This window comes from Anticarsia gemmatalis, chromosome 10, assembly GCF_050436995.1.
Source record: "Anticarsia gemmatalis isolate Benzon Research Colony breed Stoneville strain chromosome 10, ilAntGemm2 primary, whole genome shotgun sequence".
NCBI classification, from domain to species: Eukaryota; Metazoa; Arthropoda; class Insecta; order Lepidoptera; family Erebidae; genus Anticarsia; species Anticarsia gemmatalis.
In genome coordinates this window covers 1686343-1710891 of record NC_134754.1, presented here as the reverse complement: position 1 = coordinate 1710891, position 24549 = coordinate 1686343, and the positions used below count along the sequence as shown (strand labels likewise).

Below are 24549 nucleotides of genomic sequence, written 5' to 3'. Positions count from 1 at the left end.
AATCTAGGCTCGATGAAATCTTTGGTAACTGAAAATTATTTATTTGAAATGTATTATAATATAAATAATAATCTAATACCTAATATCTTTTAACATAGCCAATAAAAAGCATACGGCTGCGTTACAAAAGTAGGTATGCCAGCGACTAAAGTAGGATGCATTTTCCGCGTGGGAGTAAAACGACCATTTTATCACCTCTGCAATTTAAATAATACGCGAGTGACTTCAACCTCTATTTTAAAATAAAACAGTTCTTTACAGTTATTGAGGAAGTTATTTCTTCTGGTTTTATATGACTTTTAAACTAGACATCCGCTGGCTTTACGTATCTCTATACTACTTTTAAGAACGCTATTTTAAAACTCTATAAAAGAAGGAAACTCCAAGTTTCATGCATATTATTTTTTTTAAATTATCCTGGAACATCTCTTTATTTTAAAAACCTATGTTCATTTTATGTTGGTACATAAAAAAAATATTGACATTTGTTATAATTCTGACTTCTTTCCGATATTTGTAGCATTTCTTTTAACTTATCAACATTTTACAAAACAGTACCATTTGTTACAAAAGACCTCAAATCATACACAACACTAGATACAATTACATGTCATCCAATAAATACAACACTATCCACAATAATCGATTCTGTCAACAATCGATTAACTCATTAACTCACTCGATTCTCGCTAGTACCAAGTTTAGCAAGTCAATACATATTGTTTCACTATCGCATACAAGCGAATGCTTTTAAACCGTAAGTTGTTAATCCACGTTATGTTGACAGGTGACAGTATCCTAGCGTCCTTTGCCTTCGATCCATTCATTTCAAAAACTATGTTTATTGTATGTTGGTATTGGTAAAAAAGACTATTTTGTCCGATATTTGCAGCGTTGCTTTCAACTAATCAACATTTTACAAACCAGAGCAATTTATGACAAAAGCTCTTAAAATTTTAGCGTAAAAGTGATAATTCCCAGTTATCACCCCGGGAGACAGTGTTAGAGGGGACAACTGAAAATATATCGCTTTACACATAACACAATTTATATAACACTCAACGAAAACACAAACTATCAATGATCGATTCTGTCAACAATCGATTGACTCATTAACTCACTCGATTCTCACTAGTAGCAAGTTTCACTATAGCATACGAGGGAATGCTTTTAAACCGTAAGTTGTTAATCCACGTTATGTTGGCAGGTGACAGTATCCTAGTGTCCTTTGCTTGCGATCCATTCATTTCAATATGGCCGCCGTAATTGATACTTGTGGTTCTGGTTTAGTTGTTTGACGTTTGCTAAGGGTTATTGGGTTTATTTATGTTCCAAAAGTTTAGGGTTTGTTTAACTGTTTTTAATCGGATTATTGTTATTCGATTGTGATTTAGTTTGGTCATGAGAACGTTTTATAGCATTTTACCACATAAAAGTGATATATGATATGTTATCTATATGTAATCGGTATTTTGACATAACAATATGTGAAACAACTGAAATATCAATTGCCGAAACAACTGTAAGACTAACATAACTTTTACTATAAAAACTATACTACAGTTCTAGAATAAAATTGGAGCTACAACCTTTATTTCATCTTCATTTAAACCCCAATACGCAAATATTTTCCTCAAGAAAATAAGAAAATCTCACAAAGATTTTCTCATAACGAGTTCCCATTAGCGTTAAATGGAGAGGGCCTGTCACTCAATCAATTAATCAATATCACTCTCATGTACCACCTACTGATAAACGAACAATCTGGAAAGAATTCCCGCATTGAGGATTTACCGTATCTTTATCATACTGGTAGAAACGTTTTAGTATAAAGACGAGTGTACAAAAAATGGGCAATTATAAAAAGAGCACATGTCTTATATCTTTGCAATGTGAGATACGTCCTTTTTAAATGACAACCATGACACAAACATCCTGCGGAAAACGACATCGGAAACAATTCATACACTAATAATTACTTATCTTCTATCACAGGATCTAATTAAGTTCAAAGTATCAATAACAACTTTAAACCATGCAATTATTTTTTCTGACAATCGTTACATCAAAAGTATTGGCCAGTTGTGGACATCAAACATTATTTGCTTGATAGTACAATGATACTGCACAAATAATGAACTCTATAAGACATAATGAGCGATTGCAATTATCTAACGGTCACCTTGTTGACTGCAAATACAATACCTTTGTATTGTCATTGTGTATGAAGTTATATCTACCTACATAATCACAGACCGGAGAAAAGTATGTTTTGACACGATGGCACGCAGTATCATATTTTAATTTCAATCTTTTGTATAAAAATATCAATTAAATAGCAAGGAATACACAATGATTGTAAAATACCAATCTTTGAAGATAATAGACAATAATAATAAGTACATATTTTAAATGATTATTATGTTGTTGAACACGTGATATACGTTTTACTGTACATATTATAGTCGTGTAAGTACATAAATAGTGAAAGTACATAGGCATACTCAGTTCTGCATGTTTCATATAGGATGAAATAACCATAAAGGGAGCGCCACTGTCCCTTTACGCTTTCTCACCCCGTTAAGGATAAGTCCTTCCTTAAGGTTAGAAAGAGAAAGATAAGTATCTACTGTTTCATGTTTCGTAGTTTTACGACGAAAAAGAAATCTTGATAGTTACCTATCTTATATACTGAAACTGTGTAGAAAAGTTTGATCTTAACCTAATTAGAAAACAAAAGTACTCACCTAGAGTTAGATCTCTTGGACGAGTCGTGTTTCTTGCCTCCTTGTAGATTGGGCAGATCTTTCTGCCGTTTCTTAGTCTCTCTCCATATCCTATAGTAGAGTATACACATGACAGTCACTGGCACATAAAACGCCGCTATCGCTGTCCCGAACGTGATGAACTGATTGGTCTCTATGAACTGTATGTAGCACTCGTTGGGCGGCACCTTGCGCTCGCCGTCGATGTACGGCCACGCGTAGATCCACGGCGGCCACAGCAACAAACTGAACCCCCACGCACCCCCTATCATGACCGTGGCGCGGCGTGTAGTCCTCTTAGCGCGGTACGTCAACGGCCGAGTCACACTGAAGTACCTATCGAAACTTATGATGAGCAGGTTGAGCACGGACGCGTTCGACGCCAGGTAGTCGAGCGCCAGCCACGTGTCGCAGATGTGCGGCCCCAGCGGCCAGTACCCGTAGATAGTGAACAGCGTGTACAGCGGCATCGATATCAAGCCCACGGCGAAGTCCGCCACGGCCAGCGAGAACAGGAAGTAGTTGCTGATCGTCTGCAGCTGCTTGTCGATCTTGAAGCTGATCATCACCATGGAGTTGCCGACGACGGTGGTGAGCGAGAGGCAGGTGGCGATGATGAGGATGACGGCCTTCTGCGCGACGCTGTAGGGGCTTGCGGGGAGGTCGGAGCCGAGCACCAGGTCGGTGAGGTTGGTGTCGTTGGACGCGTTTAGCATGCTGTCAACTGGGCGAGCCGCCGCCCGCGCCGCCCGCGCCGCCCCGCCTCGCGCGCCGACTCACCGAGCTCTCGCCTGCACAACACAACGCACACGTTAACTTACTGAACACTCGCTACACAATGAATGTCACCGGTTATGTTCAATACGGTCATGTAACACGAGGTTGTTCTACTTGAGTTAAAGTGGTACAGATTGCAAGGTAGGAAGATGTTACAATCGAGATGGAAAATTGTAGATGTAAATACAGCAATGTGGGCGGGGACGTCTAGACTGCGCGTGTTTACAGTCTCCATTCATGAAGTATCAAATATCATGATGCGTACTATAATTAGATGATTTTGATACTTTATTTATATAAGACCTATCATAATATTTCAGCATTTTCAATTGGAAAAGAGAGAGTAAATAGCATTTAACGATACACAAACACGTACACATATTAGTCAAACAGCCGGAGTTTATGATCAACGCAATTATAACGACAAACGGACCATAGAGTAATGTATTTATAATTTGTTTATTTATCTCGACACTACACGTGGAGTGAACTGAAGAACAGGTACACTAGTGAATAATAATTAATATTGTAAATAAGATACTGTTTACAAGGTTGACCGCTGAAATGAATATCTGACCGCATCATCAATCGATTGATACGCCTTATACATAGTATGACGTTTATGTAACAAAAAATAATGGTCGTTTTTTCGAAGGGATATACGTTTCGATTCTATTGGAAACTATATTATAAAAATGGGCAGATGACAGCTAATACATACATATTGTCAATTAGATTTTTAAGAAAAAGGTCACCAATGTTTCACCCCCTTCTATAATTATTCCCATACTGAATGTCATTAAAACTGGTTTAAAGGTTTGACAGCGAAGGCGCAACACTCAGACAAACTTTCGCATTCATACAAAGTATGGAGTTACCAACGAATTTGAACAAATTATAATGACTTTGATGTATAAAGATGAAGGCAAGATCAAATAGAGATTGTAGTACAAACTCTATCCATATCTTGAGAACAGTAAGTGATATAATATATGTACGACACCAAAATGCAGATCTTTATCAAACGCTTACAAAACACAATACCTTTATTAAAATTACACTATCCATCGAAATTGCGACGTTCATTGTTGATACCATCCACTCGGTATTTTGAACCCTAACAATAACACATAGAGTCTATATTCGTTTGCCTTCAATTTGTACTAAATGCTATACAGAATTGGACCTTATCGTTCTATTATAAGATATATTTTAGTATACGTGCAATATGTCCCCAGCGACGAAAATTGGACTGAAGTGTTACTGCAATATAGAACTTTATATCTCATGCGATAAGGTCTATTTTCGCATATACGTGTAAAGTTCTTGATGACAAAAACTGTGTTGATAGATGAGTGGTATGATTACCGGAGGCGAGGGATGCAGATCCATCAAACGGCGACAGGTTCGGATCCCGGCATGTGACACTGGCGACCTACTTCGAGAAATAACAACAATATCATAACTACGACCCCTGTAGAGGTCATTCACGCTTTTAAGGGGTAACTTCGTGAAATAGGGAGCATATATATTTAGCACCCATTGCCCAGTGATCAAAGTTATCGCTACACCATGGTGTCAGGAAAGTTATTCTGATATTTTTTCTTTGATAGGTACGTAGTCCATTCCTATTGCTGGGTGAAGATATAGCTTTCCACTGTAGCCATAAGAAGGCAAATTTAGCCTAGTTGCTGTACCCATTCTGGGTAATAATCTTGTCCCAAAATGAGACAGCTTAGGCTTTAATTCCTTATAGGCATCTTATCAGAAATAGCGGTATGAGGCCGTAGCCTCAAATTGAAGTTAAGACTTAATTGTCTATAATCGGCAACTCTCCTGATTCAAGTTTTGTGAAATAATAAATTTTGTAGGAAACTAATATTTAATGAATGCGACCTACATTACTGCAAAGTTGCAAAAATACTATTATAAGAAATAGAACACAATTAATTGCCTCACTGCATATCAATAAAGCATTGTGTAGATCAAGAGGTTTCTGCCAGCCCCCATAAGAACAAGTATATGTGTATGAAATATGCGAGAGATATTTGATAAAATAATTAAAAAGTCGAGTTATTAATGACTAATGTGCACAAAACCAAAATTTCAGAGGAGTCTTATTTGCATCTCCAATTCAATTTAATAAAGAGATCGCTTTTCAACGGCGAAGAACAACTGCAACTGGTGCCAATGAAAATACAAAACCAATTTTTAAAATTCCCTCAAAATCTAGTTAGAATATATGTAACAGTTTTGCAACAGTTTGTATCAGAATAGTTAGTAACAAACAACTAAGTAACAATTTGTTTGGGACACATTCATATAGGGGTTCCGCACAATGTATTTACGGTGGAACAAAGGGCTGCGTTGAACAATTTTAGATTGGGTTTTTAGTTACGGTGAAGTTTAGATTCTGTGTCGACGTAAGATGAAATGTATTTGGTAGTTGCTTATTTCAGTATTGGACTACAACTGAATTAATACATAAGATTTTTTATACACACTGCTTTATTATAAGTAATTTGAAATGTAGAGCGGTTTGAATTAACTCAAACTTACGTTAATCTGATGTATTACTTATTGCATTAAACCTTAAAACCTTTGATTATTTGGTAGTTAACAGGGTTAATACGCTTTTTCGTTAAAAAAACTAAATTGACAAGTACATATATTATGATCCCACAACCGACACTTGAATAACGTAGCGAATTCAAGGCCTAACCCCTCCGTCATTACGGGAGGAGACCCTTGCCCAGCAGTGGGCACATTGATGGGCACTGTTTTTATTTATTATATTATGATTGGTGATCGTTAGTCAATTTAGGTAAAACACAACGGAGCATTCCCTCTCCATACAAAATAATGATTGACATGTAAGAACTCTACCAAAACGTAGCGTTAGAAAGATTACGCTGGCCAAGCATAAAGTTCACATCAGCTGCCATAAATGTATGGAAGACAATAAGTGTTCATACATTCTTGCGGATTATATCTATATGTTACTGTAAAAGCCCGAACTGTGGTAAATCCTAAGATTTTCCGGTAAAACCTAAGATTTACCAACTCTCAATGGTAAAAGTCCGAACAAGCCAGACTTTAAAAACTATGTTACGATATATAAAAAAATCCTCCTTCATAACTATGTTTCTAACTATTTCACGGTATAATTATATACTGTGACATAGTTATAAAGAAGGAGGTGGTCATTTTTTTTAACCACTCAGAAGGAGGAGCCCCGCGAAGCGGGGCTCCGGCGACATCTCGATATCATCGAGTGAACATAGGTAAAAGTTCGAAATAAAAGAACTGTTCGGACTTTTACCATTGCGAGTTGGTAAATCTTAGGTTATACCGGAAAATCTTAGGATTTACCACCGTTCGGGCTTTTACAGTAACATATACATAGAAATAGGGCTATTACTTCTAACACCAATATACCATAACCCTTCCTCATCAAGGTACGCCTGAGTGCAAATAAAAGCGTTAGAAAGGTAAGGTGTAAACGATTCCCAACTTAATTATTATGAATAGCGGGCAAGGGCAGGAATGCTTACTAATATGGAATGGTTACTCGGAGGTATGCTCCCGAATAACTTGAATATGTATGTAATTACATTTGGTTTACACCTGTTTATAAATTAGATTATATACCCACATAGATACTGCTGATCATGATATCTCGGGTTCGATTTCCGGGTCGGGCAAAGAACTTTTGGCCTTTTCCAATTTATATTAAAATATTTTTCGTAGTGTACGCGACGGATAAGACTCGAGAGCGAATTCTGAGTCGGGTGAAGTGATCCTTTAAGAAAGAAAGAAAGAAAGAAAGAAAATAGTATTTATTGAACACACAGAAACCAATAAGTATTAGTTTATATAAACCGTTGAATTTTGACAGATTTCAGCAGTCGCCTTAGCAGTTGGGCAACCTAAAAATATTAAATGCGAAACTAGAATAATCTAACAACAGTTTGCCGCATCTGGGAATTGAGATCAAGACTCAGAGTGTGATGGAGTCTGTTTTTAGTATTCTAAAACTATCTCTCATTTCCCGGCACCATTACATGCCATTAATAGTTCAACGATCAGAACCACTCCGCTTTCATTGCTCACTTGGTACATTAGTTATAGAAAAGCAGCAATACTTTGTTTACTTCAAAATGTTCAACAGCAGACAAAGCCTTTCAAAAATAGAAATATATGAAACGTCTGTTTGAAACATTTCGAACAGAAAACCTTTTACATCCTGTATACAGTGTATACTCAGCATTACCCCTAACGATACACAAACAACACGTGCAATTTTATATTCTATGGTTTGAAAATAAAGTTGAGATTTCACTGCAAGTATGTTGTGTTGAACAATAAAATAAATAAAGGATAAAGTACATTTGACAGTGCAATGCTACTGTGAAGTTTTTACAGCTAGCACGTGTGAACAATCTCTAACTAGGTATTACTTTGTCTACAGTAAGTAGGTCAATAGGTCGAACCCGTGTATTTTTGTTTAAAACACGGACGAAGATTTTATTTATCGACAATTCAAAGGTAGATTTTGTAGAGATTTTGATACGGTGGAGGAATTCTTCAATTAAGTGAACTGTAAAACTGTAACCCTCTTATTCATAAACACACTATAAACCTATTTTAGTTTAAAAGCAACTATAATATGTTTTCTCTTTTTCATTTCGCTAAGGAATTAAAGAAACAAAAAACTTAATAAGCCTTTCATAACTTCATATATTTTTAAGAATAAGAGGGTTAGACCCTAGAACAAAACAGTATAGAATTCTAAATAATATTCGATGTAAATTCAAGTATAATACAAAAAGCTACAAATTAACCCTAACATTGTGAAATGAATGAATATTGGCTCTTATTTGTAAATATTTTTTATTATCAATAATTTTGTATAACTTAATTTTGGATTAACGAGAAGATGTTTAATGGAAGAAAATAAATCTGAAGAAATATTTTTTAACGCAACTAACAAAATAAACATATGTCTCAAAATTCATAGCAACTTTTCCACAAACTCTACTACGATGTGCGGGTAAATATCTCAATTTTTCCTAGTAGCGTGATGACCGCAGGGTCTGAGCTCGGGCCGAGGGTACCGGTGCGTTCACACGCGCTCCCGACGCTCTGCCGATCAAAGCCTTCTGTCCATACTTTATGTAAATAGAAACGTTAAAATAAACAGTATAAAAATGGATACATTTAAATATGGTGTTTATGCATTTTGCATCGCTTGTTTATAGTCATTTTATTTATAAAAATTCTCGTGTCACAATTATTGTTCCTAGTCCTCCGAAACGGCTCAGGAAATCTCGTTAGTGTAATGAGTAGGTCTGAGGCCAACATCTAATTTTCATACCTCTTAGTGACAAGGGTTGTCCACCCTTAACATTTTTTTTTCTTGGGCGACCCATGAACAAAACGGTTTTACTTACATTTTTACCAAATAGAGAAATATTGAAATATACATCAAAAAAGACCAATAGTACTTTGGCGTACCCGGGAATTGAACCCGAGACCTCATGCTCAGCAGTCGGATACACAACTGACCGCGCCACAGTGGTAGTTATTTGATTAGTTGGTAGTACTATGGTAAAGCTATTATATAGTGGTTTCTGATACCAATTGAATCATCGGCGCATCCTTTTGTTCTGCGACGGCACGTGCAAGGGTTATTAAATCAAGTGACTGGGAATATAATAACATTAAACACAATAAGGAGGGAGAAATATCTGGTTTTGCCTCTCAATAATACACCGCAGAAATCGACACGATAAAATCGTAAGTTGTAAAAAAGAACTGTAGGATTTAAAGTCTGGATAAGCAATACATATAATTTCATTAACAACACGACCAAAGTAAGGTAACGTCACAATTACTGAGGAAAAAAAAAATATCTTGTTGTCACGTTAAATTGTGGGTCCTAGCTGTCATTTTCGAAGATCTTTGACAGTCGTTCACAGTAGTCAGAAGCTTGAAAGTCTGACAACCAGTCTTAGTGTCGTGTTATATCCCAGGTAACTGGGTTGTGGAGATCAGATAGGCAGTCGCTCCATATAAAACACTGGTATTCAGCTGCATCTGGTGAGACTGGAAGCCGACTCCAACATAGTTTGGAAGAAAGGCTGAGCTGATATACATATACATATATACTAGTAGTAGGTATATCTACAAAGCGCACTGCACTCTAAGCCTAGGGCAAAGTTCACTGGATCATATAATAACATACAGCTATTGTGAGCTTCCTCTCAAACGGAGGTGTTTAGTTACATTGTACTTTACATAATATATGTATATTTTGTGTGCAGCTTTTATCTTGGTTTTACATGAATCAATTTGTCTTGTATTTTTGAGTAATGCCATTTTTTTGTTTATTATAATTTCTGAGTCCTAAAGCGGTGGAAATATATTACATGATTGCTTTTAAACTATTTTTAGGTGCAGTGATAACTTTGCGAAGCCTGAAAATTGGTGTACTTAATTATACTAGTTTCAGTTATTTACAAAAAAAGGAATACGATTGGCCATATCTTGCCGCCAATAAAAGCAGTTGGAAATAAATGAGCCATATAGAAAACCTTGCCATTCGAAGAGTTGAATAACCTATCTAACAGCAAATTTCTGAAAAACAAAGACGTCCAAAGCCAGTTGCACTCGCCGGTCGTTAAACCATCTGTGGGCTAAGCAAACCTTGGTGCGGTCATTCCATAGATGGGTGACCGCATATTTGTATTTGAGCTGGACGTCTCCGTACTTCGGAGGCCACGTAAAAAGTCGGTCCCGGTTGTTGTCAATTAAAATAACTGTCGTTAAGCCACGTCAAAGGCCTTCGGGCGGCTAGAACAACTTAAACACTGGGTTGACCACTGACCATACGATAAGAAAAAGAAGTTTAAAAAAGAATTATCAAAATTCTACCAGATTTAACTGCTAATCCATACTATCCATATCCATACTAATATTATAAATGCGAAAATAACTGTCTGTTCAATCACGCCTAAATCACTGAACCGATTTGCATGAAATTTGGTATGGAGATATTTTGATCATAGGACATAGGCTACTTTCTACCCCGGGAGAATGACGCATTTCCATGGGAAAATTCAGGTAGCGCATGGGAAAAGCTAGTTATTTATAACTGCAAGCTCGCTATCAGTCTCACCTTGCACTAAGCGTTCATAGCTACAGGCTACAGTAAGCAATTCGAACATTGTGGAACATTTCGCCGCATACCTGCGCCGACCCGTTATTAAATACCAACAGTATTGAGATAGTACGCTTAGCAACGTGTATTAAGGCGCAGTGCCACTTTACAAAGGAGATAGTTATTAGTTCGATCTTTTATCCATATTCATACTATCCATACTAATATTATAAATGCGAAAGTAACTGTGTATGTCTGTCTGTCTGTTACTGAATCACGCCTAAACTACTGAACCAATTTGCATGAAATTTGGTATGGTGATATTTCGATACCCGATAAAAGACGTAGGCTACTTTTTACCCCGAAAAAATGACGCATTCCCATGGAAAAATTCAGGTGGCGGACGAAGTCGCGGGTAAAAGCTAGTGTATTATACATACTTTAGGTGATTTTAAGGAACACGTCGGTTTTGTCTGCAATACCCGGGAAGATGAGATTTTGAAAAAAATATAAATATAAATATCATTGGACAACTCACACACGGTCCTTTGATTCCAAACTAAGCAGAGCTTGTACTATGGTAACCAAATGATAGGCATACTTATATACTTCTAAATACATACTTATATAAATAAATTGACAACCAATATAAATAACCTGTCTTTTGTGGATTACTAACTAATACTCTAATTAATGTGTATAGGATAATGCTTAACGCAATTACTCTCACAATTATAGTATCAATTAATGAATAATAATATGTGTTATGATTACCTAATTGGTTATACATTTTAAGTACTTTTTACTCACTCATTAAAATATGCACTCCTTGTCACGTTATGAGTTTAAATGTTCCATATTTCGGCAATACATTGACGTATAACTTCTTTCGTTTCTCTACAGACAATTCTGACGGCTTCAAAAGACGGTTATTTTCATATTAAATAACACTATTAGTTAGCTTGGAACAATAGTTAGAAAAAGAGCTATGAATGTATTAAGCTAATTAATAAATTAATTATTCCGTACTATAACAATATTCTTTTTAGAATTCTTTTGAACAAACACGTCACGTTTCTTCTTCGCATCATCAGTTACGGAGTGCAATTAAACAGGAGAATATTCCGCGTTCCATATTCAAACAATCGCCTCTGATTGGCCGCCGCACGTGACACGAAAGCCGGCCGGAAAGAGCCGACAACTTCCGACGTTTGAATATAGAAGAGTGTTTAAGATGTATATGCGTTTTAGTTAAAAATAGACCTTATATGTATCTGTTTTCTATAGTTCGTTAGAATTTGTATATTTCATATGGGTATTTAAATATCATTATTATTGCAAAGACAGTGCGCTCGTAATGTTTATTAAATAAAATAAAATTGATTTCTTTCAGATACAAACCCATATTACAAGAACCCATGAATTACAATATAATAAATTACAATACATTAAAATTACTTGCAAAATAGTTCTTTAAAAAAACGCTAAATGTAGGTAAGTGCTGATAAGTTTTCGGGCAAAACTCGTCGAGAGATAGTCGTCGCCAATTGTTGACAATACCGAGTAGGTACCGACTGTAGAAAATCGCGTTATGGGACTGATCCCGACATGGTGATCTGGCAACACTAAATTCACTAATAGTTTAACATTCACCAAAACCATTTCTTTTCAGTAGCAACACCTAATGCCCCAGGTTTCAGGTCGTGTATTCGGTGCACAGTTTCAAATTTACGTTCATCGCTAGCCACTAAATATGCATAGCCACGTTATTCGAAGCAATATTGCCCGCAAGCACCGACTATGTGCTATATGTAAAATATACATGCTGTTACCTGTAGATTTGTTTCAGGTTTAGTTTAATTTATGCATTGTGTAAGCCAGTTATTCTATCCAGTAATACGAGTTATTACTGAAAATATAATATAATACCACCGGAGGAGGAGCTCGTGGTTTAGTTAATGACAGCCGCGCTGATCGATCTCTGATGTTAAGCCACGCTTGCCAAGTTTATTCTTTAGATGGGTGACCATCTTACATATATTATAGTTCCTCCGTGTTTCGGAAGGCACGTTAAATTGTGGGTCCCGGCTGTCATTATTGCAGATCTTTGACAGTAGTCAGCAGCTTGAAAGTCTGACAACCAGCCTTACCGAAGGGTATCGTGTTATAACTCAGGTACCAGGTTATGGAGGTCCGATAGGCCGTCTCCTCATGTAAAATACTGGTATATCGCTTCATCCGGTGAGATTAAAAACCGTCTCCGATATAGTTGGAAGAAATGCTAGGCTGAGTTATCACTACACGTGTTTAGATTGCTGATTTATTATTCCTCTGTTGGGTTTTCCTTATCCAACAGTTTCCAAAATATTTACGTGGATATTTAAGATTTGTATCAGGTATTATCCGTTATTTCATTAACAAATACAATCATATAATTAATGGTTCGATATGATAATAAAATAAAATGTGATAATCAAATTAGTCATATTCAAATCGGCTTGTTGTGTTCAAAGGTCTTTCCTTTCATTCCTTTTTTCTCTTCCTATAGGTACATATGGACATAATATCACGCCCAAAGTGTGAAGAAGTGTAGAATATTTAGTTTTTACGATCGGAGAAATTAGTTATCTTCTTATATTTAGAAATGAATCGCTGAATGTTTCGTTAATCGACAAACTCAAGGACAGCTGAATCGTTTCCACAATTATTTTAAATAATTTTCCTTAAACGACGAGGATGGTTCTTATGAGAGAAAATTAGCAAAACAAAAAACATAACCTGGAAGCAACTGTGAGACAGTACGAAGTTCGCCGGATCACATAGTATATAAAGCTAAAAAAACATTTATTTCGAGAGAGATATGCGAGAATATATGCAACAAAAATACTTGATTGTAACCAATTAAATAGAAACTGAAATTGTTCATTCATTCAATAGCAATATAAACTACAGAACTAATCCGTACTATATATTATGTTGATGTATAGAACTGACTCTCTCATTATGTATGTAGAGTGACTAGGTAATACAATGACATAGTGAGCGAACCTCAGAATGTCCACGTAACTGAGGTTCAATTAGCAGCCTCAATGCGGTTTGATACAGCAGTGACATCGACTGAACTATAGACACTAGGCACGCATAAATTATGTTAAGTTTGATATCTCCCTTAGATTAAAGTGATTAACACGTTAAAGCAGAAATGTACTGAATAGTGACCATCAATTTGAAGTACACTAGTTGTCAACTAAGCTACGTGATACGTATACTGTAGCTCAATTCTCTACTACTATCGACTACCGACAATCGGCTTGTCATCGAGAAATGTATGAAAATCTATTCAGCGCCTCTGACGGGCGTCGTAGGATTTTTTTGGCAGTACATTCTAAACTTTCGATATTCAACAGTACCGGCTGTACAGAATCGCGCTACTGGACTTAGTCGATATTCAGGCATTGAACATAGGCTACTTTCCCTGAAAAAATCTGCTCTATCTATTTTATGCTATCTATTTTGTATCCAAATGCAAGTTCGGGCTATCCAATTAATCTATACATTACCTTCTGTCTAAAAACACAGACATTTCATAATGTTTTAAAACTTATTGCACGTTTGGCGCAGTGGTTAACGTGGTCACCTCGCCGCAATAACCGTAGCGCCGCGAGTGATGTAATGGAATCCTATCCGGGACAAATATTTGTGTGATGAGCATGAGTCTGTTCTGAGCCTGGCTGTATATATATATATATAAGTATGTATTTGGAAGTATGTAAGTAAGTATGTTCATTAGTTATTTAGTTACCATAGTACAAGTTATGCTAGGTTTGGAATCAAATGACCGTGTGTGAGTTGTCCAATAATATTTTTATACCTGTATTATTTAACTTACCAACGACCAATTTTCATATTTCTATTACTCACTATTTCACCTACTTGAAGTCTTACAGTGATAGTTTAAGAGATATATTGATAATCTAAAATGACGTAATACTGATAAACAAACATATATTGTTTAACGTAATCAGTTATGAAACTGCTGTGGCCAGATACCGCTGATAAAGATAAGTAATCTTTATAATATTATGAATAAACAACAAAATACAAACTTTAGTTCACGACTTCTTTTTATTGATTGATATTTTCAACAACTACCGCACTAAGAATTGCTCTCATGTCGCGGGGACTTTTACAAAAATACAAACAACGGACAAAAAGAACAACCAGACCTGAAATAAATATTTGTGCATCGAACAAATATTTGTTCGGAGTTGGAATCGAACTCACGACCTCTCACCGGCAGTGGCGTGGCGATCACCTTAACCACTGCGCCACGGAAGCCGTCAAACTACAGTCACCAAGTTTTACAAAATTATGAAACGCAAAAGTTTAAAGTTAAAAACTAAATTTTAAATCCCAAACACATTTCAGTGGGCCTTATATTAGCAGGTGTCAATATAGCGCACAGCGGCTGCTACAAGCTAGGCCGGCTACACGGGCGAGTGTGACCTCGTCAAATGACCCAGTTCACTGGGGACACAGATCTGAGACAAATGGGAAACGTTTTTCTAATGATTCGGAAATCTTGTTCGGTTTGTGGGTTTTACGGGTGAATGATTGGTCGGAATTTACTTTGGTAGTTAATGTTTTGTACAAATATTTATGGTAAACTAGATTCGCCTATCGACTTTGGCCGTACGAAAAGATATACCAAGTTTAACTCGGGTTAAACAGTATCCTATTTGTATATGATCTGTGGCTCTTTTGTCTTGTGTTACATATTTACTAGATATGCGTTAGGGACGAAGTACCGATAGAACGACCCATATCTATATCCAACGACTATTGACAACGGCTACTCATCGACAAATTTTGTAATTAATCTAATAAGCGCCTCTAGAGAGGGCATTAGGAAGTAATTTCTTAGTACATTTCAACTGTCAAATTCTCGATACTCTATAATACCGACTGTTGGCATCTGCGCTACGGAATTAAGTAAGCAAGCGACAAATCACTTATTTTTTTTTATACACCGTGAGAATAATTTTACATGACAAACAGACACAATGTTCAGGAAACCTTGAACAATGCACGCGAATTCAAATCTATGAAAAAATTACGATAACTTATCATGAAGAGATAAAAATCAGTGCTTAGTAATACGATATTTTGGTAATATATACGGCATGTTATCTGGCCAGTTACTCATTGGGTAGACGAGTAGTCTGGAATTCTGAAGATAATTTTCAGTAGGAATTTGAATTAGTTGTGTTACGAACGTGTGTTTGTTTTATTTGTAGGCATGGTTCGCGTGCAGGTCAACGAGGGTGTGTTAGAGGGGGAGGTGATGCACAATAAACATAATGGAGGAATATTTTGCAGTTTTAAAGGTATTCCTTACGCTCAACCCCCTCTAGGAGATCTAAGGTTTAAGGTAAGATCATTTTTCACTAAGGTTTCTGTGTGTGGAATAGTGAATTTCTAAACTATCTCGACTTATATACATTTTAATCGAATATTATAGTCATTTGTATCTCTTAGGTAGTTATAATTCAGTGAAGTATTTAAAATGAATTATGTATTTTCAAAAAAAGTCTTGCATATTTCACTTTTATATAGAAAACAAATCGAATTTGAATATGACATGATTCCTAATCACTTAACAATTTGAAAACTTTGTGAGAAATAATTGTTTTATCTTTATCGGTAAAACTTTAAACTGCCATGTGCTAATCGTTATATTATTATACATTAATATGATCTTGTAAAACGATAACGCACTCAATATTACAGGCACCACAACCTCCGAAACCATGGGAGGGAGTACGCGAAGCTAAAGAGTTCGGAGGTAAATGCTACCAGTTCGATGTGTTCACGAGGTTCGGTCGGGAAGGCACCGAGGACTGCCTGTACCTTAACGTGTACACGCCCACTATCACGCCTGCCAAGCCGCTCCCAGTCATGATCTTTATACATGGAGGAGCCTTCGTCGGCGGCAGCGGCGAGGATGACTTCTATGGACCCCAATTCCTAGTCAATAAAGGTGTAATCCTTGTCACCATCAACTACAGGCTTGAAGTCCTCGGGTACCTGTGCCTAAACTCGGAAGACGTGCCTGGCAACGCTGGCATGAAAGACCAAGTAGCTGCTCTTAGATGGGTCAACAAAAACATCGCCAATTTCGGTGGTGATCCAAATAACGTTACAATATTTGGCGAGAGCGCGGGTGGGGTCAGCACTAGTTACCACTGCATATCACCTATGACGAAAGGACTGTTCAAAAGAGCTATAATCATGAGTGGTGTCTCCAACTGTCACTGGGCACTAGCTTGGGAACCGCGCGAGAGAGCCTTAGCATTAGCAAGACAACTAGGTTGTTATTCTGAAGACGATAAGGAATTGTACGAATTCTTCAAAAAGCAGCCAATAGAATCACTCATTCAGGCACAAACACCCATTATGCTGTCAGAAAAAGCACAAACTAAGATAGAAGGTTACTTCAGTGTTGTCGATGAAAAGAAATTCGGTGACAATGAAAGATTCTTCTATGGAGACATGTTCGATGTGCTGTCGGAGGGTATCCATGAAGGTGTAGAGGTCATGGTTGGATACACTTCAGACGAAGGTCTTATTAACTTAGGCCCTGATCCCGATACATACAAGAACAGATTAGACATGGCGCGCAATTTCCCTGAATTCTTTGTTTCAAAGCCGCTGTCACTGCGTCTACCAATTTATCAACAACTGGAGTTTGGGAAGAAAATGAGGAACTTCTACTTTAAAAACCCGATAAAGTATGAAGACTGGGAACAAATGGTCAAGTTTTATTCCATGGATATCTTCGTGAATGCAACGCTGCAATGGATTAAAGCAGTCGCGATGAAGGGTCAGAATAAACTGTACGTGTACAAATTCTCTTGTACGTCCGAGAGGAATGTTACAAGCAAGATGACGGGACTTGAAGCTTTGGTTAAAGACAAGCCTGTGTGTTGCCACGCTGATGACTTGACATACTTATTTGACGCTAAGCTGATGCCTGGGAGAATTGAGCCTGATACATTCCGTACTATCGAAATGGTCTCCAAAATATGGACTGATTTTGCTAAGAATGGGTATGTATAAGATATAGTAAAATTATGTTGTTAGTTGTAATAAGCAGACTTGAATTCGACGAGAGGTAACTCATTCTCTGTACCTTTACTTTTTTGTATCAATATCTCTCCATCCAATGGTTGGCTGGAAGAAATTGCATTTGTGTGATAATTCCGCCAAATGTCCCTATATCAACATTTTCTGTACAAAATTTGTGTAATATTTTCTGCATTGTAAAATTAAAACAATTTACTTTTCATTTAAGAAGAATTTTAAAGCAATTTTAATTACTACATTAATCAATGTTTTACTTATTGTACAATTATCTTATGACAACAGCATTCGTAACGTTTGATGTATAAAAATATTTTTGTTTTTTAAAGAAAATCCCCGCACTAATATTTGCTCTTGTGTCGCGGGGACTTTTACAAACATTACAGACTACGGAATGTATTGTTTGAAATATTTTAGGAACGTTAATCTATTTTCCACGTGAATACTCTAAATTTCTGTTTTTATAGTAGTGTTTGTAATATCACTTCTGTTGCCTTTTCAGAGACCCTACTCCCGACAACCCAGCAGAAACAAAATGGGAGCCGTACACGATAAAGAACCAAAACTACATGGATATTGGCAACGTTTTGAAACCAGGTACTGCGCCCGATCAGGAAGAACAAGAATTCTGGGTGAATCTCTTCAGAGAATATGGACAAAGAGTGTTTTAAACAACTTTAGATATAATGCTACGATGTGTCTTAAAATATTATAATAACGACTGAGTCAATAAATAATAACGGCAAATTTTTAAACGATTAAACTGAGATTGTATCTATGGCCATCGTAAAAGACGTAACAGTTATAGTATGTTGAAATAACTGTTTATTTTGCAAATTAATAGGAAATACATCCAAAATGTTGTATTAATAAAAATAGTAGTACTTATATAATATATTTCTCTACATACATGTTTTTGTTAATTTGTTGTCAATTATGATTAAATTTAATGACTAATAAGATATGACTTTCTTTTCCTGCTACACCTACTTGTATGTATAACGGAGGTTAAAGCATAGTTTAATTTTCCTTGCTTTATTGTTATTAGGGTCAGCGCAGACCAAGAGGAGCGCAGCGGAGAGGATTTTTTTAACGCACTTGAAAATCAACTTTAAATTAATTAAAATAAAGTGCATAATTGCTTGAACCTGACAAAAAATGCTCGCGCGTCCTCGAGGATGCGCGGGTATCCCCGCGCATACTCGAGGACGCGCGAGCATCGTACGAAAAATTTCAATGTTGTTACTGAGTTTAAAGAGAGAGAACGTCATTTTTATTCTTCTTCAGCCAAAAGAGCAATTATAATCATGGCCCAGTCTACCATCGTTGACGAATTTTCACGAAAACTGGCCTGTTTAATGAAGAATGGTAACCTAGAAAGTTTTCCTCGCGCAGGCTCGAGCAGTCGCGAGCATGCTCGAGCATCCGCGAGCCGTAAAGAAAATGCTCGAGACCGCGCGAGGATTATTCCGGTCTGTCTGCGCTGGGCCTAAGGGTCAGCGCAGACCAAGAGGAGCGCAGCGGAGAGGATTTTTTTAACGCACTTGAAAATCAACTTTAAATTAATTAAAATAAAGTGCATAATTGCTTGAACCTGACAAAAAATGCTCGCGCGTCCTCGAGGATGCGCGGGTATCCCCGCGCATACTCGAGGACGCGCGAGCATCGTACGAAAAATTTCAATGTTGTTACTGAGTTTAAAGAGAGAGAACGTCATTTTTATTCTTCTTCAGTCAAAAGAGCAATTATAATCATGGCCCAGTCTACCATCGTTGACGAATTTTCACGAAAACTGGCCTGTTTAATGAAGAATGGTAACCTAGAAAGTTTTCCTCGCGCAGGCTCGAGCAGTCGCGAGCATGCTCGAGCATCCGCGAGCCGTAAAGAAAATGCTCGAGACCGCGCGAGGATTATTCCGGTCTGTCTGCGCTGGGCCTTACTCAATTCATTTAAGTTTGTGATAGTATTAAGAACGTTTAAAATTAAATCATGGGTAGCGCCATCTATTTTTTTATGATAAATTAATTTATGAAATCTAGACTTCATATAATTATAGCGGATAGGTACCTATTATAGGATAGTCAAATTCACGTTCGGAAACTTACAACTGCGTAAGTTTTTATAATCAGAAAATTTTAAGATATACTTGCCACTCGTCAATAAAAAAAAACATTATATTGTTTTCTTACTAATTAATATTTATTAGACTAAAGAAAATTGCATTTTTTTCATGAAATAAATATTTTGATTACTTGATTTTGTGTAAAGAGCCATCTAGTGTTTACAGCAATCAACTTTCTATTCGTTTTGGCAATTTCTTTTGAGTGATAACACGATGTTTATCAGATAATAGTGACCCAAAGGGGCAGTGACCAGCTGTCATTAGCGTGTTATTTGCAAGTAGACTTTTAATATAGTGCAAAATGTGCATATATGTACGTGTAAACGAAGGGATTCTAGAAGGTGAAAAAGTTCAAAATAAATATGGCGGAACATTGTGTAGTTTTAAAGGTGTACCATACGCACAGCCACCATTAGAAGACCTAAGATTCAAGGTACGTACTGAGACAATTATAAAATATTATAAATTATCCCACTAGTGTCCCACTGCTGAGCAAGGGTCTCCTCCCGAAGTGAGGGAGATGTAAGGCCTAAGGTTCACCACGCTACGGGGTTGGGGTTCAATAATTATTAGTCAATTATTTTTTACCGAATAGTAACCTAGTTTCAAAGTTGTCCAAGCCGCCCGAAAGGCCTTTGACATGGCTTAACGACTGTTATCTTAGTAGACAACTACCAAAAACCGACTTTTAACGCGCCCTCCGAAGCACGGAGACTAATACCACTGCGGTCACCCATCTATAGAATACCCACGCCAAGAATTACTTAACCCAGAGATGATTTTTCGACTGGTTAGCGCAATTGGTTATGAGCGTCTTAACAATCGTAATATATAAAAGTCTAAAATTAGTATCCATCTAATTCTCCATTCTTGTCTATCATGTAACCGGTTCAGTATGAACAACTTTTTTTTATTGCTTGAGTAGCAAAAACAGAGGTAGCTATAAGATGAACAGTTGTTTTTTTATGATGATTTTATTTTGAACGAGAAGCCTTGTAAAATTGAATCTCTTTGATCCCGTTTTAGTTCGGTTCTGGAGTTATATTACCTATCAAGTGCCTGCCAGCCTAAACCTACTGTTGGATACAATTATAAAGTAATTTTATAAACGTTTCTCATTCCCGTTGATCGCATTCCTTTATGTATTTGGAACCTACCATACAACATTTGTCGTGACAAAAATACTTTATACTGTTTTTATAGATATGTTGGACCACAAGTCCACACTAATAGTTAATACATGGGTATGTATTTTCGCAATTTTAACTCGAGACTTTATATTGCAGGCCCCACTACCACCTAAACCATGGCAAGGAGTGCGTTCTGCGAAAGCTTTCGGTCCCAAATGCTACCAGTACGACTGGTTCACGGGAGGAGAAAACCAAGGAAGCGAAGATTGCTTGTACCTGAATGTGTACACACCCGATACCAACCCTACCAAGCCTCTACCAGTCATGTTCTGGATACATGGAGGTGCTTTTGTGAGCGGCAGTGGCGAGGATGATTTCTTCGGCCCGGAATTCTTGGTCAGACAGGGAGTAATTCTCGTGACAATCAACTACAGGCTTGAAATCCTCGGCTTCCTTTGTTTAAACACAGCTGATGTCCCCGGTAACGCGGGCATGAAAGATCAAGTTCAAGCTCTTAGATGGGTTAATGATAATATAGCAAAGTTCGGCGGAGATCCTCGTAATATCACAATATTTGGCGAAAGTGCTGGCTCTGCAAGTGTCACCTACCATCTGATGTCACCAATGACGAAAGGTTTGTTCCAAAAAGCTATAGCTCAGAGTGGTGTTTGTATGAACCACTGGGCACAAGGCTTCGAGTCGCGTAAAAGAGCATTGAAACTGGCGAAAAAGTTGGGATGTAATTCCGAAGATCTACAAGAAGTATACGAATTCTTTAAAAAACAACCAGTCGAAAACTTAGTTAATGCCAAAATAACAGTTTCATTAGCCGAGGAATCCGTTATTGATAAAACAGATGTGTACTTTAGTGTTGTCAGTGAACAAAAGTTTGATGTAAGCGAAAGATTTTTCTACGGCGACGTTATTGATAATGTATGCAATAATATCCACGAAGGAGTCGACATAATGGCAGGATATACTTCAGACGAGGGGCTAATAATGATAAAACCTGGTGACTATATCAAAAAACATTTAGAGCTCGCAAGTTCTTTCCCAGAATACTTTGTAACCAAACCTATAACATTAAACCTACCAATGATTAAACAATTTGAAATGGGAGAAAAAATTCGTCAATATTACTTTGGCGATCAAATTGCTATACCAGACGATTGGTTTCAACTAGCGAAATATTTTGCTATGGATATGCTTGGATTTTCTATAATGCAGTGGGCCAAATTCTGTTCCAATACGAAGAGGAATAAACTGTACATATATAAATTTTCTTGTAAATCGGAAAGGAACAAAGCAGCCGAAATCCTTGGCATAGGAGATATAGTTGGTGACAGACCTGTGACGAATCATCTCGATGATTTGATGTATATATTTGATGCTAAGGCTTTAAAGGACAGTGTTGATGTCAACTCGCTGGAATATCAACTTATTGATAAAGTGACGAAGATTTGGACTAACTTCGCTAAATACGGGTGAGTGAATAAGATAATAACTTGTAAATTGAAATAATTTATTTACACATATTATAATTATTATACTAGCGGACTGGCCCAACTTCGTTCGAGTATATTACAATTTTATCTGTTCCATTCCTGCGGGTATTTTAGACTCTGTCGATCCCATACAAATCTTGTCCCGACAGTTACAAATATTATTATAAAATAATTCTCCAATTTGGTTAAGTTGTTCGAAAGAAATGCGAGTATAATATGTACATTTCGGTGTGTAATTTTTTTAACCCATTACTGTCTCACGGCAATTGTTTGCTTGGGGGGATTAGGCTTTGAGTCCACCACGCTGGCCAAACGCTTGTTGGAGACTTTGCCCTTAATAAACGTGTTAAACAAATTTTAGGCATGTAAGGTTTCATTTAATTTATATAGATTTATTATTTCAGAAACCCGACTCCGGATAATTCATTGGGGGTTCAATGGACTCCTTATTCGGTGGAAGGCCAAGACTACCTGGACATTGGTAACAAGTTGGTACCCGGTACAGCGCCCGACAGGGACGAGATACAGTTCTGGGAGAATTTGTTCAAAGAATACGGACAAAGAGTATTTGAATAAATATACAAACAAAAGCATTCTAATATTAGTTCGGGGAAAAAGTCTTTTCGCATTATAGTATGTATGAACTTATAATAAAATCTCTTTGGCTTCAAGAATCACAAATAAGTACATCGTTCATTAGGTTCTTTCATTGAGCTCGTGAGGTACCCAAATATCGAGATTTTTTGTGTAGAGAAAAGATTTTATTACAAGTTCATACATACTATAATGCAAAAATACTTTTTCCTCGACCTAATAGATAGATAGATTATTTCTATCAATAAAATTAGAGAATAAAAATTAAAGGTTTGGATACCTTATTTGTTTATACGACGTTACGATCAATAATTATGTGTAGCTTCAAATTTAAAACAAAAAAATTGTTACTGTAATAGTGTGAATTAATTTTGATTAATAGATATACAAAATTACATAATTTAAAAAAAATACAGTAAATATATATTTTTGGTCGTGACATAATACATGTCACCAACACAAATAGAGATGCTCTACCACTATCGATTATCTATCGAAACATTTTGTAAAAAAAACTGATCGAGCGCCTCTAGCAGGCGCAGTAGGAACTACTATTGCATCATGACTTGATACAGACTTGCTATTAAAATACTTCGTTATTAAATGTACATGTTCAGGATTGTAGTATACATACTGAAATATTGATAGATAATGTCATTACTCTACAATATCGTCATCATGTCTTGAAATAAACGTCTTAATAAAGTTTTGCATTATTAAATTCGAGTTATGTACGATAGAACCACAGCTATACTACACATGTTCAAACACCACATGCGTTTCAGCCTGAATTCAGGAAAAGCGCAGTTAAAGCGACCATAAACTAGGTAAGCCATGTGTTGCGTAGTGCTCGCATGCATTTTAATTGAAAATTTAATCTCTACCCATCGGCTCGATATTGGATATACAGCTTACAGCGCCCCTGCAATTTATATGAGCATTAAAGTATCTGTATATGCCTACGAAATTCCCAATTTAAACAATAAATAATAAATATACGATTTTTTTATTATTTCCTAGATAGGTACATCATATCAGCGATGTCTGGCAAAAACGTCATGTCCGTAGTAGATAGAATGGAATGAGCCAAGGGAAGTTTGCAAGGATCGTAGCAAGTGGCGTTCTTAGGTCCTTGCTCACCCCTATAAAAAGGCGTGATTTAATTTATGTATATCTATTCATTCGAGGTTAGACAGACTATTTGCTATGACGCCTACAAACTTACATAGTGTACCATACAAGCGACGCAGTTAATTTTATTTTAAGCACTAAAGATTTCATTTCAAAACAGTGTTCACTTTGTCCTGTAGTGCCATTATACGATACAAAATCCATTGCTTACACTGAAAGT

At 36.7% G+C, this 24549-nt stretch overlaps 2 protein-coding genes across 3 annotated transcripts in view; one reads left to right on the top strand and one right to left on the bottom strand.

The window, feature by feature from the left end:
• The window catches only part of mAChR-A (muscarinic Acetylcholine Receptor, A-type), a 101861-nt gene that overhangs the window by 46626 nt on the left and 30686 nt on the right, over nucleotides 1-24549 (bottom strand). The window contains exons 1-2 of one of the 2 annotated variants that reach the window (XM_076119520.1): nucleotides 3919-4038; nucleotides 2748-3556 (exon numbers count right to left, since the gene is read on the bottom strand). In XM_076119520.1, coding sequence (XP_075975635.1) covers nucleotides 2748-3481 — 734 coding nt within the window. In that variant the 5' untranslated portion in view covers nucleotides 3482-3556; nucleotides 3919-4038. Of the gene's footprint in view, nucleotides 1-2747; nucleotides 3557-3918; nucleotides 4039-24549 lie in introns of those variants that run through there. The other variant, XM_076119521.1, reaches the window with a different exon arrangement.
• Nucleotides 15899-24154, top strand: LOC142976270 (uncharacterized). Its single transcript, XM_076119558.1, has 6 exons — nucleotides 15899-16135; nucleotides 16495-17813; nucleotides 18350-18515; nucleotides 20265-20402; nucleotides 21256-22583; nucleotides 23009-24154. The coding sequence occupies exons 1-6, from the start codon at nucleotides 16004-16006 to the stop codon at nucleotides 23178-23180; spliced, it is 3255 nt and encodes a 1084-aa protein (XP_075975673.1). The 5' UTR covers nucleotides 15899-16003; the 3' UTR covers nucleotides 23181-24154.